Source organism: Saccopteryx bilineata, chromosome 3, assembly GCF_036850765.1.
Source record: "Saccopteryx bilineata isolate mSacBil1 chromosome 3, mSacBil1_pri_phased_curated, whole genome shotgun sequence".
Lineage (NCBI taxonomy): Eukaryota > Metazoa > Chordata > Mammalia > Chiroptera > Emballonuridae > Saccopteryx > Saccopteryx bilineata.
Genome location: NC_089492.1, coordinates 277,354,099 through 277,370,224, shown reverse-complemented (window position 1 = coordinate 277,370,224; position 16,126 = coordinate 277,354,099). Strand labels below are relative to the sequence as shown.

At 42.5% G+C, this 16,126-nt stretch overlaps 1 protein-coding gene across 5 annotated transcripts in view; it reads left to right on the top strand.

Annotated features, from left to right (window-relative positions):
- ZBTB40 (zinc finger and BTB domain containing 40) overlaps window positions 1–16,126 on the top strand; it is a 65,868-nt gene that overhangs the window by 20,459 nt on the left and 29,283 nt on the right. For 3 of the 5 annotated variants that reach the window (XM_066270157.1, XM_066270154.1, XM_066270156.1), the window contains 2 exons: window positions 7,406–8,157; window positions 9,206–9,339. In XM_066270157.1, the coding sequence (XP_066126254.1) occupies window positions 7,473–8,157; window positions 9,206–9,339 (819 nt within the window). In that variant the 5' untranslated portion in view covers window positions 7,406–7,472. Of the gene's footprint in view, window positions 1–3,079; window positions 3,210–7,405; window positions 8,158–9,205; window positions 9,340–16,126 lie in introns of all 5 variants that reach the window. The other 2 variants (XM_066270158.1, XM_066270155.1) reach the window with 2 other exon arrangements.

Below are 16,126 nucleotides of genomic sequence, written 5' to 3'. Positions count from 1 at the left end.
ATTTTCTCTTGGGGTTTTAATAATTTTTTCTGTGTTGATATTTTGAAGTTTTCATTCTAAAGACTCATGTCTGTTTTTAATTCTAGAATATTCTCAGAAATAATATGTTCAAATTGCTTTTCTCACACATTCTCCATTGTTTCCCTTTGGGACCACCTATTAGATGCATGTGCTACCTTCTTATTTTATCTTCCATGTTCTTTAACCGCTCTTTCATATTTCCTTTTTCAACTTTGCTACCTTCTGAGCAATTTTCTAAGATTTCTCTTCCTAATCACTAATTTTCTTGTTAGCTATATCTAATCTGTTTAATTCATCAATGGATGAATTTTGGTGACTTAATTTTTTTATTCCTAAAAGTTCTTTTTCATGTCTGACTATTCTTTTTGTGTATTATCTTGTCCTCTCATATGGCCTTCTTTTATTGTCTGTTTATTAAATGAAACAGTTTTAGCATTTTTCATAGTACTCTGGAATTTTTATGATTTTCAGTTCTTAGAAATGCTACTTGTGCTATTTCCTACACTTAATGACTTTCCTTCTTGGTGATTCATTTCCTTATTTGACTTTATTTTTGTTTTTTGACATTTGGGGGTGGAACAGGGAGCCTCCTATAATCTTATCTGGCCAAGGCCCCTCTTGTTTGCCTTATTTTTCTCCCTTACTTCCAATCCCTACTCCATTTTCATCCCCCCTATAGGCACCCACTTTTATGTATTTGATAAAATGTCTTTAGCTACATATGTCAATTTATGTACTATATAGTATTATTTTGATTGTGCATTTTTTACTTATGTAAGTGGTGTTATGCTCTAGATCTCATTCTGGTTCTTACATTTTTACTCAGCACTGGGTATTTAAGATCTAGCCATGATTTAGTCTGAATAGCTGCTTGCTGCTTCCTTGTAATGCACTATATTCCATAGTATACATCCTGTACGCTTACCTAGTGATGGATATCTAAATTGCCTTTCGTCTCCCTGCTACGACAAACAATGTCCCAGTGGTCTTTCTGGCCGTGTTTCCCAGGTGAGAATTTTTCTAGGATATATACCTAGGAGTATGATTCCTGGGTCATAAGGCATATATATACAGAAAATTGAAATATTACCAGAATATTTTTTCAGAATAGCTATATCAATTAGTATATCCACCAGTGGTGCCCTAGATGCAAATCCATGTTCCATCACATGTTACTGTGAGAGCTTGGAGAAATGACTCAACCTCTCTGAGCCTTAGTCTCCCCATCAGTAAAAGGGGATAATAACAGCATTTACCTCATCAGGTTGTTAAGAGGATAAAATGAGTTAAAAATACGTATATAAAAAGTATATAGAGCACTTCCTGAATATAATAAACATCAAAATAAATGTTAGATGCTGTTATAACAATTACCGTCACTCTAGTTATTATCAGTTAAGCTTCTCCTTCTCTGAATTGTTATATCATTTGCCCATTTCTTCTTCCCCCTTAGATTTCAGTTTTTTTCCTAAGATGTGCAGGGACTTTTTTTTTTTTTTTTTTTTCCCCTTCATTTTTCTGAAGCTGGAAACAGGGAGAGACAGTCAGACAGACTCCCGCATGCGCCGACCGGGATTCACCCGCACGCCCACCAGGGGCGATGCTCTGCCCATCCTGGGCGTCGCCATGTTGCGACCAGAGCCACTCTAGCGCCTGAGGCAGAGGCCACAGAGCCATCCCCAGCGCCCGGGCCATCTTTGCTCCAATGGAGCCTTGGCTGCGGGAGGGGAAGAGAGAGACAGAGAGGAAAGCACGGCAGAAGGGTGGAGAAGCAAATGGGCGCTTCTCCTGTGTGCCCTGGCCGGGAATCGAATCCGGGTCCTCCGCACGCTAGGCTGACGCTCTACCGCTGAGCCAACCGGCCAGGGCCGGGACTTCTTAAATATTCTAGATATTAATTCCTTGTTGCCTTTATTTTTTTATTATTATTTTAATTTTTTTGTATTTTTCTGAAGTGAGAAGCGGGGAGACAAGGAGACAGACTCCCGCATGTGCCCAACCGGGACCCACCCGGCTTGCCACTAGGGGGCGATGCTTTGCCCATCTGGGGAGTTGCTGCCGGAGCCATTCTAGCGCCTGAGGCAGAGGCCATGGAGCCATCCTAAGCACCCAGGGACCAACTTTGCTCCAATGGAGCCTTGGCTACGGGAGGAGAAGAAAAAGATAGAGAGAAAGGAGAGGGAGAAGGGTGGAGAAGCAGATGGACACTTCTCCTTGTGCCCTAACCAGGAATCAAACCTGGGATATACACATGCCGGGCCAACGCTCTACCTCTAAGCCAACCAGCCAGGGCCTCCTTGTTGCCTTTAAACTTTGCAGACATGATCTCCTTTTTCTACAATTTGTCCATTTGCTTGTTAATTGTGTCTACAGAGTTCTTTGACAGAAACCTTTAATATTAATATGGTCAAATTCATCCTTTTCTCTCTCTCTCTTTTTTTTGGCTTTTGGTTTAAGAAGTTTCCCACCCCTGCTTCAAAGATACCCTCTGACATTTTCTACTGTTAGCTTTTATAGATTTACTTTTCACGTTCATGTTTCCTCATATGGTTTGTAATAGTGAACTCTTTTCTATATTTTTCTTTTCCCTTTGTGAGTCTGTGCCTAGGGTCATGAATGTCTTCTGGTTTTTCCTGCTGCATGTCAAAGACCAGTTTTATGTTAATTTCTCAGCTCAGGACTCCTGTGTGATGCAGGGGTAAATCTGGATTTCACACCTCTATGGCAAGGCCTGCGTTTCAGATCTCTTGCAGGTACCCTTTCCCCTTCTAGATAATTAGCAACCTTTATTGCTGTTCGCTGAGCCAGTGAGCAGAAATTTTTCAGACTGCATTTGAAGGAGGGATAATAGGTGTTTGAGGCTCATTGTGCAAAGGTCTCGGTCCTAAATCCCCCACCTCCTACCTGCCTACAGCGTATTTCCAGTCGCCGAGTGAGCGTTAGTGCTTGCTCCTCCGAGCCCTGGGCCCGTACTGGAGCTGGAAACCCCGGTGGGCCGCCGTGGTCTCCGCTCCCACTTACTGCTCTAGCTTTGATTTTGATGTCTCTTTCATTTCAGGTGCCTGAGGGTTTCCTTTTTTTTTCTAAAGCTCGACTATATATTTTGAAAGCATCTTTATTTTATTTTACCCAGCATCTCTGTGGGAGAAAAGGTCCATTTACATCTGCTCGGTGTGCTGTTTTGACAGGTCTGTTCTTAATTAATATTCCTGTTAATCTCAGTACAATTTCAACTTTCAATATTGCCAACTTGCATTTACTAAGTAGCCCTTGATCACCCTTGAATAGTTTTCCACCTCAACTTTTCCCTTGCTCCTTTTTTTTTTGGTCAAATTTATAATCATGTTTTTAGTAGCTATGTATTGGTGAGCCACATAATTCTGTTTGACTTTTTTTTTAAAAATCTTGCTTGGTTGCTTATTCTGCTAAAATTATTTTCTCAAAAAATTGAATCTACATAAAGAAATGAAGAGTACCAAAGAATGAATAGGTAAAAGTAAAAAAAAATTATTCTTAATTGACATAACAGTTTGTTCAAATTAATAGTAGCAACAATGTATTCAGTTATGTGTGCTCTGTGTACCGTGATTATATGTAAGTGAAATGAGGACAGCAATGATACAGGGGTGGGGGGAGAATTGGGGTTATTTATCAATATAAGGTGCTTGCATACCGTGAAGCAGTACAGTGGAAAGTGGACTTGGGATAGTTGTAAATGTATATTGTGAACTATGGGGCAAACACTAAAAAAGTTTAAAAAGAAGTAGCGTATTTCCCCATGTATAAGACGACCCTATGAATAAGATGCACCTTAATTTTGGGGCCAGAAATTTTGGGGAAAAAATGTATTACATGAAGTTATTGAACTCAAGTTTTATTCATCATAAAGTTCATACAACTCCTCATCACTATCAAAACTCCCATCCATTAGCTTGTCCTCATCTGTGTCTGATGACAAATCACTGTCTTCAGTAGTGAGCACAAAAACACGTGCAGAAAAGTAGGAAATGGAAGTAAAAAATATCTATAACCACTGTGTAAGACGCACCCAGTTTTTAGATCCCAGGTTATTCGGAAAAAAGTGCATCGAATACATGGGGAAATACAGTATAACTGATATGTTTAAGAAAGGAGAGAAGCCTGACCAGGTGGTGGCGCAGTGGATAGATCATCGGACTGGGATGTGGAGGACCCAGGTTCAAGACCCCAAAGTCGCCAGCTTGAGTGCGGGCACATTGGCTTGAGCAAAAAGCTCACCAGCTTGACCCAAGGTCACTGGCTGGAGCAAGGGGTTACTTGGTCTGCTGAAGGCCCACGGTCAAGGCACATATGAGAAAGCAATCAATGAACAACTAAGGTGTTGCAATGAAAAACTGATGATTGATGCTTCTCATTTCTCTCCATTCCTGTCTGTCTGTCCCTATCTATCACTCTCTCTGTCTCTGTTAAAAAAAAAAAAAAGAGAGAGAAAATGGAATCATGTAACATGATCAGTTAAAACCAGAAAAGAGTGGAGGAGTGTGGAAGACATCTAAACTCCTTATATGTCAGACTAGAAACTGGAACTTGGAATTATTTTATTTCTATTTTGAGCTGTCAGCTCCAAATGTAGAAAATAAAGAAATAATGGTGGAGTAGAAAGAACATTACTATAATCCTGCTAACAAAGGCAGCCAGTGTTATTTTAATATATATCTTTCTAACTCTTTTTTACTGTATTTTTTGCTTTATACAAATGAGATTATACAGTTTTGCTGTCATCATAAACAACTCAAACCCAAACTTAACTAGATATTAGCTTCCCTAAACTATTTTTCTCTTGTGTTATCTGGATCATCTCACCATCTACCCCCACTCACCAAACCAGGAGCCTGGGAAGCACCTCCATTCAGTCCCAAATCATGACAGTTACACTTTCTAAATATTTTTAGCTGTCTCCTCCTCTTTTTTCTATTACTTTCTTCTATTACTTTTTCTGGTCAAAATCCTCATTGATTTTTCCCTCAACTCCTGCAATAATTATAGAGCCTATCTCTAGCGTATCCTCCTCAAACTCTGTACAAATCTTACTTAGACGATATTTAAAATGCATATTTGACCACATGACTTTCCCGCTTAAAGCCCCTCAAACCCTTCAGTACTTCTCATTGCCTTTAGGATAAATCCAAGCCCCTACACGTGGCTTATATATCTCGCTATGGCCAGAACCGCTGCCTGCATCTCCAGAGTCCTCTCTGACACTCCCTATCCCTGCTTCTCCACCATTCCTGAATTCCTTATCATTCCCACCTCCTAGTCCCCCCTCCACTCTCTCACCTAATCGGCACCTACCCGTTTATTGACAGGTCAGCAGTTAGCCCCTACTCAGAACCTGCTCTGACTCCTGAGCCCCTATTCCCCACACCGGGTTTCTAGGTGCAAGTCTGTGTCATTACATTTTCTTCCATACATCTATTCATTCCACCATCTAACCAACAGTATCTGTGTTAGGCAGAATTTTAAGTACCTGGGATATAACAAATGATAATAACAAAACAAGAAGAAACTTCTTCCATATTGGAGCTTACATTCTAGGGAAGGGTGATATACAATAATAAAAATATAATATGTCAGTAGGTGATAAATACTATGGCAAAATAGAGGAGAGGAGATTGCTATTGAAAGAACACAGTCAGTGAAGGCCTCACTAGTAATGTGGCCTTTGAGCAGAGACCTGGAGGAAGTGAGGGAGGGAGCCATGCGCACGCGTGAAGAAACCCTGTGGACGAGCATGCCCAGTGTGTTCCAGGATCTGTAAGGAAGGCAGAGTGCTTAGAGCAGAATTGACAAGGGGGGCGGGAGATGACATTAGAGAGCTAATGACGGCCAGATCGAGAATGGATTGTCGGTTATATAAGAACATTGGCTTTTTTGGCTTTTACTGTGAGACCTGAAACTAGGGAGGCTTTTTGCAAAGAAATGACAAGATGTGGCTATGTGCTAAAAAGATCACTCTGACTACTGGAAGATAGGGTTGGGTAGGAGTAATGCCAGGAAGGGCGGAGGCTAGAGGGAGCCCACTAGGACATTGTTGCAATAACCAGTTGCAACAAATGGGGGTGGCTTGGACTGACCAGAGTAGAGCCAGTGGAAATGGTGATGAATGATTGGATTTTGGCTACATTTTGAAGATGAGCCAACAGGATTTATAAAGGTTTGGGTACAAGGGGTATGAGAAGAAAATAGGCAATGACTTCTAGGTTTTTAGCCTGAACAACTAGAAGGATAAAATTGCTGTGAAGTGGGGGTAGATGGCAGGAGGGTTTTAGATCTGAGTTTAAGAAAGCTGTTAGGCCTCCAGTTGGGGCGGTCCAGTGTAGAGTTGGAGGTGTGCGTCTGGGGCTCAGAGGAGAGGTCTCAGGTGGAGATGCAAATCTGAAAGCTGTCTGCATTTAGACATTTCAAGGAGGAGAAAGAAGATTTGAGGTGAGATAACTAAGTCCTGGAGCACTCCAGACTTTACAAAGTGAGGCAAAGGGTGTCTCACCAAAAGACACTGAGAAGGCTTGGAGGCAGAAGGAGAACCAAAGAGAGCAGGAGCCAGTAGAAATGCATTCTGAGAGGGAGGGAATGACGACTCGTGCACAGTGTTGCGGATAGGAGTCTCTATTTATGTATTTGTCTCCTGGTTTGGGAGTAGTTACAGCCTTGAGAGCAGTGAGATGTGGGCATACCGTTTAATGGCTGTTTTCCCTTAGGCTGGTTCTTGCAGCCCCTTTGCAAGTCTCATCTGTAAAATGGGGAGGATGTAGTATCTTTTCAATAGAGTGATCATGAGGATCAAATAAGATCCAGATAAAGCACTAAGCATAGTCCTGTTCATATAATTAAACACATGACAGTTATTATCAACATTATTAATGTATACCTGGCACTGTGCCCCTCCATACAAGCAACATTTGTTGAATGGATGAATGGAATGAATTGCCTTTTTTTTTTTTTTTTACAGGGACAGAGAGAGAGAGTCAGAGAGAGGGATAGATAGGGACAGACAGGAACGGAGAGAGATGAGAAGCATCAATCATCAGTTTTTCATTGCAACACTTTAGTTGTTCATTGATTGCTTTCTCATATGTGCCTTGACCGTGGGGCTACAGCAGACGAGTAACCCCTTGTTCGAGCCAGTGACCTTGGGTCCAAGCTGGTGAGCTTTGCTCAAGCCAGATGAACCCACGTTCAAGCTGGCGACCTTGGGGTCTCGAACCTGGGTCCTCCACATCCCAGTCCGACGCTCTATCCACTGTACCACCGCCTGGTCAGGCTGAATTGCCTTTTTGTTGGTTTGTGTTAATATTTCATTCAAGGCATTTCCCCATGTGTTGAAGTATTGACATGGCCTTTCCAGGTATCTGTAAGCTCTAGTGCTGATCCCCACGAGCAAGTTCCGGAAGAAGCGAGGGAGAGCTGATGTGATGGAGCTCCCCAACTACAGTCGGCAGCTGCTGCAGCAGCTCTACACACTGTGCAAGGAGCAGCAGTTCTGTGACTGCACCATCTCCATTGGTACCATCTACTTCAGGGCCCACAAACTTGTCCTGGCTGCGGCCAGCCTCCTATTCAAAACCCTGCTGGACAACACAGACACCATCTCCATCGATGCCTCTGTGGTGAGCCCCGAGGAGTTTGCCCTCTTGTTAGAAATGATGTACACAGGCAAACTGCCTGTGGGCAAGCACAACTTCTCCAAAATCATCTCTTTGGCCGACAGCCTCCAGATGTTTGACGTGGCTGTTAGCTGTAAAAATCTTCTCACTAGTCTTGTAAACTGCTCTGTTCAGGGTCAGGTGGTGAGGGATATCTCTGTGCCCTCCTCGGAGTCGCTCAGGACGGACTCGGAGAAACCAGAGGTGGAAATCCTTTCCTCTGAGGGTGCAGGGGAGCTTCACTGCCTCCCGGAGGGCTCTGCCCCTGCGAGGGCCGAGACCCAGGAAGCCATCCAGGTGGTCGCACAAGAGATAAGTGTGGACCCTGCCTCGGGCCAGGAGGTTCAGGGGGTTGCGGAGGCCCCTGTGGAGACCCCTCCTGCAGCTGGAGTTGCTCTTCCCTCTGCTGTTGTACAAGCCTTCCATGAGGCAAGGGAGGCAAGCACAGAACCAGGTAATGTTCATGTGATACTTGTTTTGTAATCTGTCCTCCTGTCATCAATTACTGGGGCCAGTGATCTTTATGAATTATTTTGTTTCATTGATAAATTTGCAGAAGGCTGTTGGCAAGAATCTAAAAATCCAAAGCGTTGCTCCTACTATGGAAGTCTACTTTTGTGTGTGTGTGTGTGTGTGTGTGTGTGTGTATTTGTCCAAAGTTAGAAACAGGAAGGCAGTCAGACAGACTCCCGCATGCGCCTGACTGGGATCCATCTACCTGACATGCCCACTAGGGGGCGATGCTCTGCTGCAATCAGAGCCATTCTAGCTCCTGAGGCGGAGGCCATGGAACCATCCTCAGCGCCCGGGCCATCTTTGCTCCAGTGGAGCCTTGGCTGCAGGAGGGGAAGAGAGAGACAGAGGAAGGAGAGAGGGAAGGATGGAGAAGTAGATGGGCGCTTCTCCTGTGTGCCCTGACCGGGAATCAAACTCAGGACTTCCACACACCAGGCTGATGCTTTACCGCTGAGCCAACCAGCCAGGGCCTGGGGAAGTCTACTTTTAAAAATGTCTGTTTTTCCCGCCCTTGCCGGTTAACTCTGTGAAGAGTGTCGGAAGTGCATCAAAGTTGCCGTTTCAATCACTGGTCAGGGCACACACAGGAACAGCTCATTGTTCCTGTCTCTCTCTCTCTCCCTCTCTCTCTTTCTTCTCTATTCCCCTTCCTCTTCTCTCACTAAAATCAATAAATCTGGTGTGAATGAGTTAACATTAGAAGAAGAAAAAAAAGTCTGTTTTTGAGTGTTGGAAGTCTGAAGCTGAACTGCAGAAAAGAAAAGCAATGTTAAAATAACAATCCCATTGTTGATACCATAACTTTTACCAGGATGATAGCACAAAGGAGGCAGATGTTAGAGACACCGTTTGTATTACTTATAACTGATGTGCTAGATAGCAATTATAAATGCCATCTGTGGCCTGAAGGTTCTCAGCTTAAACTTGTAAAAATTATTTCAAGTAATGACTCACTGATTGTTTATTTTGTTTTGTTTTATATTCAGCATATGAGAAGAAACACTACCAGCTGAATTTTCTTCTAGAAAATGAAAATATCTTCTCAGATGCACTTTTGGTAACCCAGGATGTTTTTAAAAAATTAGAGGACTGTTCAGAAATTAAAGGTGTACAAAAGGAGGTAGGTACTACAGTTTTACTTGCTAGTTTAGTGTCTCAGGTTACCAGATCTACTTCCCAAATGGGGCAGAATATGGAAATGCAAAATCTTCCAGAGTCTCAAGTTTTTCAAACTATTTTATTTTTGACATTTATTCCCTAAAGGGCAGTCTTGTAAAAGTACTAGGCAAGATATTTTCAAAACAAAATTGTATTTTGATTCCCTGGTGAAATCCCAGCTTGCAGCCAGTTTTGATCCTTAAATGATTATACCATTCCCTGTGATTAATCAAGGATTAAACAAAACAACAACAAATACTTAACATATGGCACAAAAAGGATGTAATATAAACCTACATAGTAAATTGCATCCAGTGTTTAAGAATACAATGGTTATTTGCAGACATCAAAACAATAATGGTAGGCATTTATTGAACACTTACTGTGCTGAGTTTGGAACATATGTTATCTCATTTAATCCTCCCAGAAATCATCCAGGTGAATACTATGTTTTACTTTTTTTTTTTAGCTCTGTTTAATGATGAGAGAACTCTCAAAGAGATGGTATAACTTAGCCAAGGTCTCAGAGCTTATAAGGCTCTGAGTAAGAATTCAAATCTAAGCATTCTGATTTCGAGCTGTTCTCTTCGCACATTGAGCTAATACTGCCTCCCGACAGGGTAAAAATGATGTGTGTACATCATGTATGTATTAATATAAATGTTTAGGACTTAACTGACAGAGAAGTGCCAAATGATTACCATGCTCTATTTCTTAGCTGACCTTTTTTTTGCTTCAGTATCTCTGTGATACTCATTTCACCTGTAGGCTCCCTCACTATCTAATTCCTCATGACCTTGCAGGAGTGACTTCGTGGACACTTTGGAGCTCCGCTCAGTCCCCCTTGCTCCCAGCCCTCCGCTCTGCTCCGAGAGGTGCTGGCAGAGAGGGCGGAGCCCCGCCTGTGTCCTCATCTGATCCGGGCAGTGTTGGGAGGTTCCCATGTTGCTGTAGACATTTAGTTTTGTTAGTTACTGTTAATCCAATAAATAAATAAATGCCTTCTAATATTTAAACATATCCCTGATACATAGCAGATTACTTTTTTAAAAAACAAAGTCAAGGTCAGATAATTATTTTAACCACGGTTAATGGACAGTTGGCTATAAATTGTTTTCTTAAGAGATAAGCTATTTACAAGACTGGGCTAACCCTGATGACTCTCTTAGGAAGGTTTAAGTTGTAAATCCTTGATATTCTTTGTGTCAGTTATGCTGAAAGACATATGGTTTTATATTTTTGCACTTGGATGTTCTCTTAACTGTTCAATACATCATTTTTGTCTCTAGTTTGTTAAAATAAAGAGGCACACCTCTTTATTTTTTCTCTTAAGACTTTCTCTCCACTTAAATTTGGATACAGAGAGCAACATCATTCCTTAGATCAGGAATACTGAAATTATTAGTGACACCTCTGTAGAGACCTTAACTGTGTCTTATGTATTTTTTTCTAACATTGGTATCTAACGGCATCTGGCACATAACAGGTGCTCAGAAATATTTACAGGCATGGATTCATTTAACATTTTTTTCCTCCAGTTCTTGTCCTAATCTTTTGATGGCAGTAACATTAATAGTACTTTGAAAGAACACTGCATCACTGTTGGTGATCATTATAGGCTTAGGTTATTCTTCCTCAGTCTTAGAGGTCACAGTAAGAGCTCTGCAAACCATTTGGTGGCTGTATTTAAAACGATTCTGTTATATTTCATAATAAATCTTTCCACTACAGAAAGAAAAAGGAAAAAGACACTCAAGAACACAAGATTAAGTTATATAAAATATAGCATTAGGGTGGTACTGCTTTGTGCTTAGGACCTGCACTTCTCTCTCTCGTCATGCTTTTAGGCAGCGCTCTTGAAGTGTGATTGACATATAGTAAACTGTACGTTCTATTTAAAGTGAACAGCTGGATAAGTTTTGAAACCTGAAACCATCAGTACAAGCAAGACCATGAACAACTGCTGAAAGGTTCATTTCCCTTTGTAATCCCTCCTCCTGCTCTCTCCACTCGCCCATGTCCGGGCAATTCTGGTCTGCTTTCTGTCTCTAGAGATTAATTTGCATTTTCTAGACTATTATATAGATGAAGTCATACAGTCTGTATTCTTTTTGGTCTGGTTTCTTTCATTCAGCATAATTATTTTGAGGTTGCATGTTCATTCCTCTCTTTGCCAGGCAGTGCTCCATTGTGTGGCATACAGTTTATCTTGCTCTGCCAGCCTAGAGACCTTGAGCGACTCCATCTCTGTAAGCCAGGGGTCCCCAAACTTTTTACACAGGGGGCCAGTTCACTGTCACTCAGACCACTGGAGGGCCGGACTATAAAAAAAACTATGAATAAATCCCTATGCACACTGCACATATCTTATTTTAAAGTAAAAAAACAAAACGGGAACAAATACAATATTTAAAATAAAGAACCAAAGTAAATTTAAATCAACAAACTGACCAGTATTTCAATGGGGACTATGCTCCTCTCACTGACCACCAATGAAAGAGGTGCCCCTTCCGGAAGTGCGGTGGGGGCCGGATAAATGGCCTCAGGGGGGTAGTTTGGGGACCCCTGCTGTAAGCCTTACCTTCCTAATTTGTAAAATGGGGCTGTTATCACCCATATTGTAGAATCATTGTGAAATTGAATTTATTCATATAAACTTGTATGGCAAATGCCAGGCTCATAAAAGGTGCTCGGTAGGTGGTGACTGCTGTTGTTTATTTTACATTAACACGGCACTTTCAGACTTAGCTGATCTTGAAGCCCCTTTTCACCTAATGTCTTTTACTGTCCTGGTGCCATGGTCATTTACTCTGACACACAAGATGCTTCGCCGTGACTTTAGGCATAATTTGCAAGTCGTGTTTTCCATGACCCTCTTGGATGTAGCTTCCTGAAAGGTAGAAATGTGTCTTGTACAAAGCCATCAGTCTCGGGAACAGTTGATCAGTGTATGTAAAAGTCGTCTGGTGTGCTAGTTAAAATGATGCCACCAGACTACATTTCTAGAGAGCCTGATTCTTGGGTTGTGGTAGAACTTGGAAATCTCCATCTTTAGCAAGTTCCCATGGGCTGCTGTTTTGGTGTCTCTAAATCATATTTTGAGAGGCACTGCTGGAAAATCAATGGCTTACAAAATTTTTAGTGTATGATGGCCGATGTCACAGTGTCATTGCTGACATCTATCCAAATTTTGAGGGAGTCACTGAATATCTATTTCTCCCAAGTGTTACTCTTTGCTTGCCCTTTGATTCAACAGATATTTACTGAGCAACTGGTATGTGCCAGGCATTAAGCTGGTTGCTAGGAAAACAAACATAAGTCTGAATCCTTATACTTATAGAATGCTCTACCAGCAAAGAAATCCTGCCATGTGTAATTTTGGCAGAAATGTACACAGAAATCACCAAACTATAGGAATTGCCAAAAGACTTCAGTGTTCAGGCCTGACCAGGTGGTGGCACAGTGGATAGAGTGTTGGCCTGGGACACTGAGGACCCAGGTTCAAAACCCCGAGGTGTCTGGCTTGAGTGCAGGCTCTTCCAGCTTGAGTGCAAGGTTGCCGGCTTGAGCGTGGGATCACCGGCTCAGCTAGAGCCCCCCTCCCCATCAAGGCACATATGACAAAATAATCAACGAACTAAAGTGCCACAACTACAAATTGATGTTTCTCATCTCCCTTCCTTTCTGTCTGTCTCTCTGTCTCGATCTCAAAAAAAAAAAAAAAAAAAAAAAAAAAAAAAAAAAAAGACTTCAGTGTTCAGTATATTTAAGAACTGTTCTGCTTCATTTTACATTCAGCTACAATTATAAAGTTGCTTGAAGGGTTTTGTTTGTTGGTTGTTTTTCTGCTTACATATTTTTAGTCCCCAAAGAACTCTGAGTATTTTTTTTGTTGTTGGCGGTGGTTGCTGTTTGGTTAATCATCATAGCATACCTTGAGATAGCTTAACATTTACAATAATCTTTCTTTAGATGTGTAATTTTGAGACTTGATTTGAGGTTTGTGAGTGATGTTGTGGTTGAGATGGACCAGCCTGTTCCTTTTCTGAAAAATGGACAGAGGGCATGCAGCTGGCCTGGCTCGAGTGTGGGAGGACACCGTGAACCAGTGTCCTGATTATTTTATTTCCTGAGATAAATGATGAAAGGTGGCAAAGCCATTCCCTGAGCAATGATTGCGGCAACATGAAAAGCGGCCGGCTGCTTGAATTGTGTGAAGCCACAGCCAGAACTGATTACGGAGAAGTCTCCCGGGTGCCGGGAAGGGGACGTGTCTTCTGCTTGTCCGTATCTCAGTGTAACATCCCCTTCCCATTAGAAGAAGCGGGTATTGACCTAAGAGGCGTTCTGGCTGAGCTTAGTAAAATCTTTATTTAAAGGCAAACGCAGACTTTTTTTCAGCTTTTACACTAGAACTTATAATGATCTTCTTTATTCCTAGCCATGCCCCTGCTTTTAATTAATTGTGTATATAGCAAAGTGAGTCTTTCACTAGAATAAGGAAATAGCTTTTTCTACTATTGATTTCCGTGCTTTTTGATCCACTCTTCACCTAAAGTTCTAGAAAGACTCACAAAGCTGAAGATGTAGTAGCATTTTTTCTCCCTCAACTTTGTTTCAAAGGCAAACAAGTCTCATCCCCTGTGTGAATCTAACATTTTCAACCATGTCGCTGCTTTGGAGGTTTGTCAAGAAGTGTAGCTCTGTGTTTGTGGACTGTGTTCACTGACAGGGTCGGCTGACCCTCCTGAGAAGTGAGTTAATAGGATTCATTCTGCAGGTCTGTGAGAGATGAAAATAACTTGTTTTCCAGACCTTGTATGTGCTCATTATCAAGTCTAAGGGATGCTGCCATAGACAGAAGGGCTAGTGGTTTTCTGGTAAGAGAATTTCATTCAGTCAAAGATTAATTAAGCACCTACTATGTAGCAGTCTCTACTACTCATTGAGACCAAGAGGAGCGCCACAGATTGTCTAGGTACTACTACGCAGTGTCCAAACGGATGTTGATTCGAGTTAAGTCCAGTAGAATACAGTGTAAATGGGTTTGGTTATACTCAAAATCTGGGAGATGAAACTGGGTAGAAGGGGTGTCAGGTCAATGGAATGAGCTCAGTGTTTCTGCCAGGCTACTCTGTTTGCTTGCCATGTGACCTCGGGCAGGCTGCTTCACCTCTCTGACTCCGTTAACTAGTCCCCCTGGGACTGATGAGTGGGGAGACCGGATGACACCTATGCACAGTTTCTGTGCCGTTATTGCTATTAGCATTTAGGAAAGGCAGGAGTAAACAAGACTAGAGTGTAACCCAAACAAATCTGAAGGCAGTAGGCAAACAGTTGGGAAAATAAGCAAATTCAATTAAAACACCTGAGTATAAGGGAGAGATTAAATGTAATAGAGGAGCCCAGGCCGGTTGGCTCAGTGGTAGAGCGTCAGCCTGGCGTGCAGGAATCCCGGGTTCGATTCCCAGCCAGGGCACACAGGAGAAGCGCCCATCTGCTTCTCCACCCCTCCCCCTCCTTCCTCTCTGTCTCTCTCTTCCCCTCCTGCAGCCAAGGCTCCATTGGAGCAAAGTTGGTCTGAGCGCTGAGGATGGCTCCATGGCCTCTGCCTCAGGCGCTAGAATGGCCCTGGTTGCAACAGAGCAATGCCTCAGATGGGCAGAGCATCGCCCCCTGGTGGGCATGCCGGGTGGGTCCCAGTCAGGTGCATGCGGGAGTCTGTCTGACTGCCTCCCTGTTTCCAACTTCAGGAAAAAAAAATGTAATAGAGGGAAAGGAAATTGTTCCACCTTCAAATATTTTACTCAGATAAAAATGCTTTGATTACACATGTGACTATGCATTGATAAGACTATTGAAGTACCTTTAAGAATCATAGGAGTTCCAAATATATGGTTAAAGAACAAACCCTGTTTAGGTTCATGTCTTAGAGTTCTGTTACATGGTAACAATCAGTTAACTCCAGCCTGTAGCAATATGTGACACCCTTCTGTTTAGGCAGATACACTATTTCAGAAAAGAGCTCGCTCCACTGCGGAGCCCCAGGCAGCATAAGGGGCCGGTGGAGTAACAGTTAGGAATGCTGGCTCTAGTACAGGTCTCCAGTAGGTTCTGGAAGAAAGAACAGAGAGCAGGGCCATGCAGGCAACTGACTGCTCCCGCCTGGCCCTTTCTTCAGCCCACCCTACTTCTCTTCCCAGATGGTCACCCTAGCGTCACTGCTGAGCAGTGAAGTTAACAAATGTTTTAATTTCACTGCTGAATAGTTCTGCAGAGGAGGAGACAGCAGAGAGGATAATGAGCAGCATGGCAGACGCCACCATTGATGAAAGCTTCTCTTCCCCAGTGGCTCAAATGATAATGCCAGACAAATTAGATGCTGAGAAAGGTGGATTTGGGATACTTGGAGAGCTTTGGGTGGACAAAGCCATCCAAGTATTGAATGAGATAGCTGAGTGCTATATCAATTATGATGTGCTAAAGAAAGAAAGGAAAGAAAGGGAAAATAAAGAGAAAGAAACATGTTTACTAAGAGCATCAGCAATGAGTGAGTCTCTGTTATCTATTGACATGGAACAAATTACTCTAAAGTTTAACGGCTTAGCAGAGCAAACATTTATTACCTGGCGGTTTCTGTGGGTCAGGAATCCAGGCCTGCTTAGCTGAGCCTCTGGCTCTGGGGCTCTCACTGGGCCGCCCTCTGGCTTCAGCCAGGGCTGCTGACTTCTCAACGCTCAGCTGAGGAG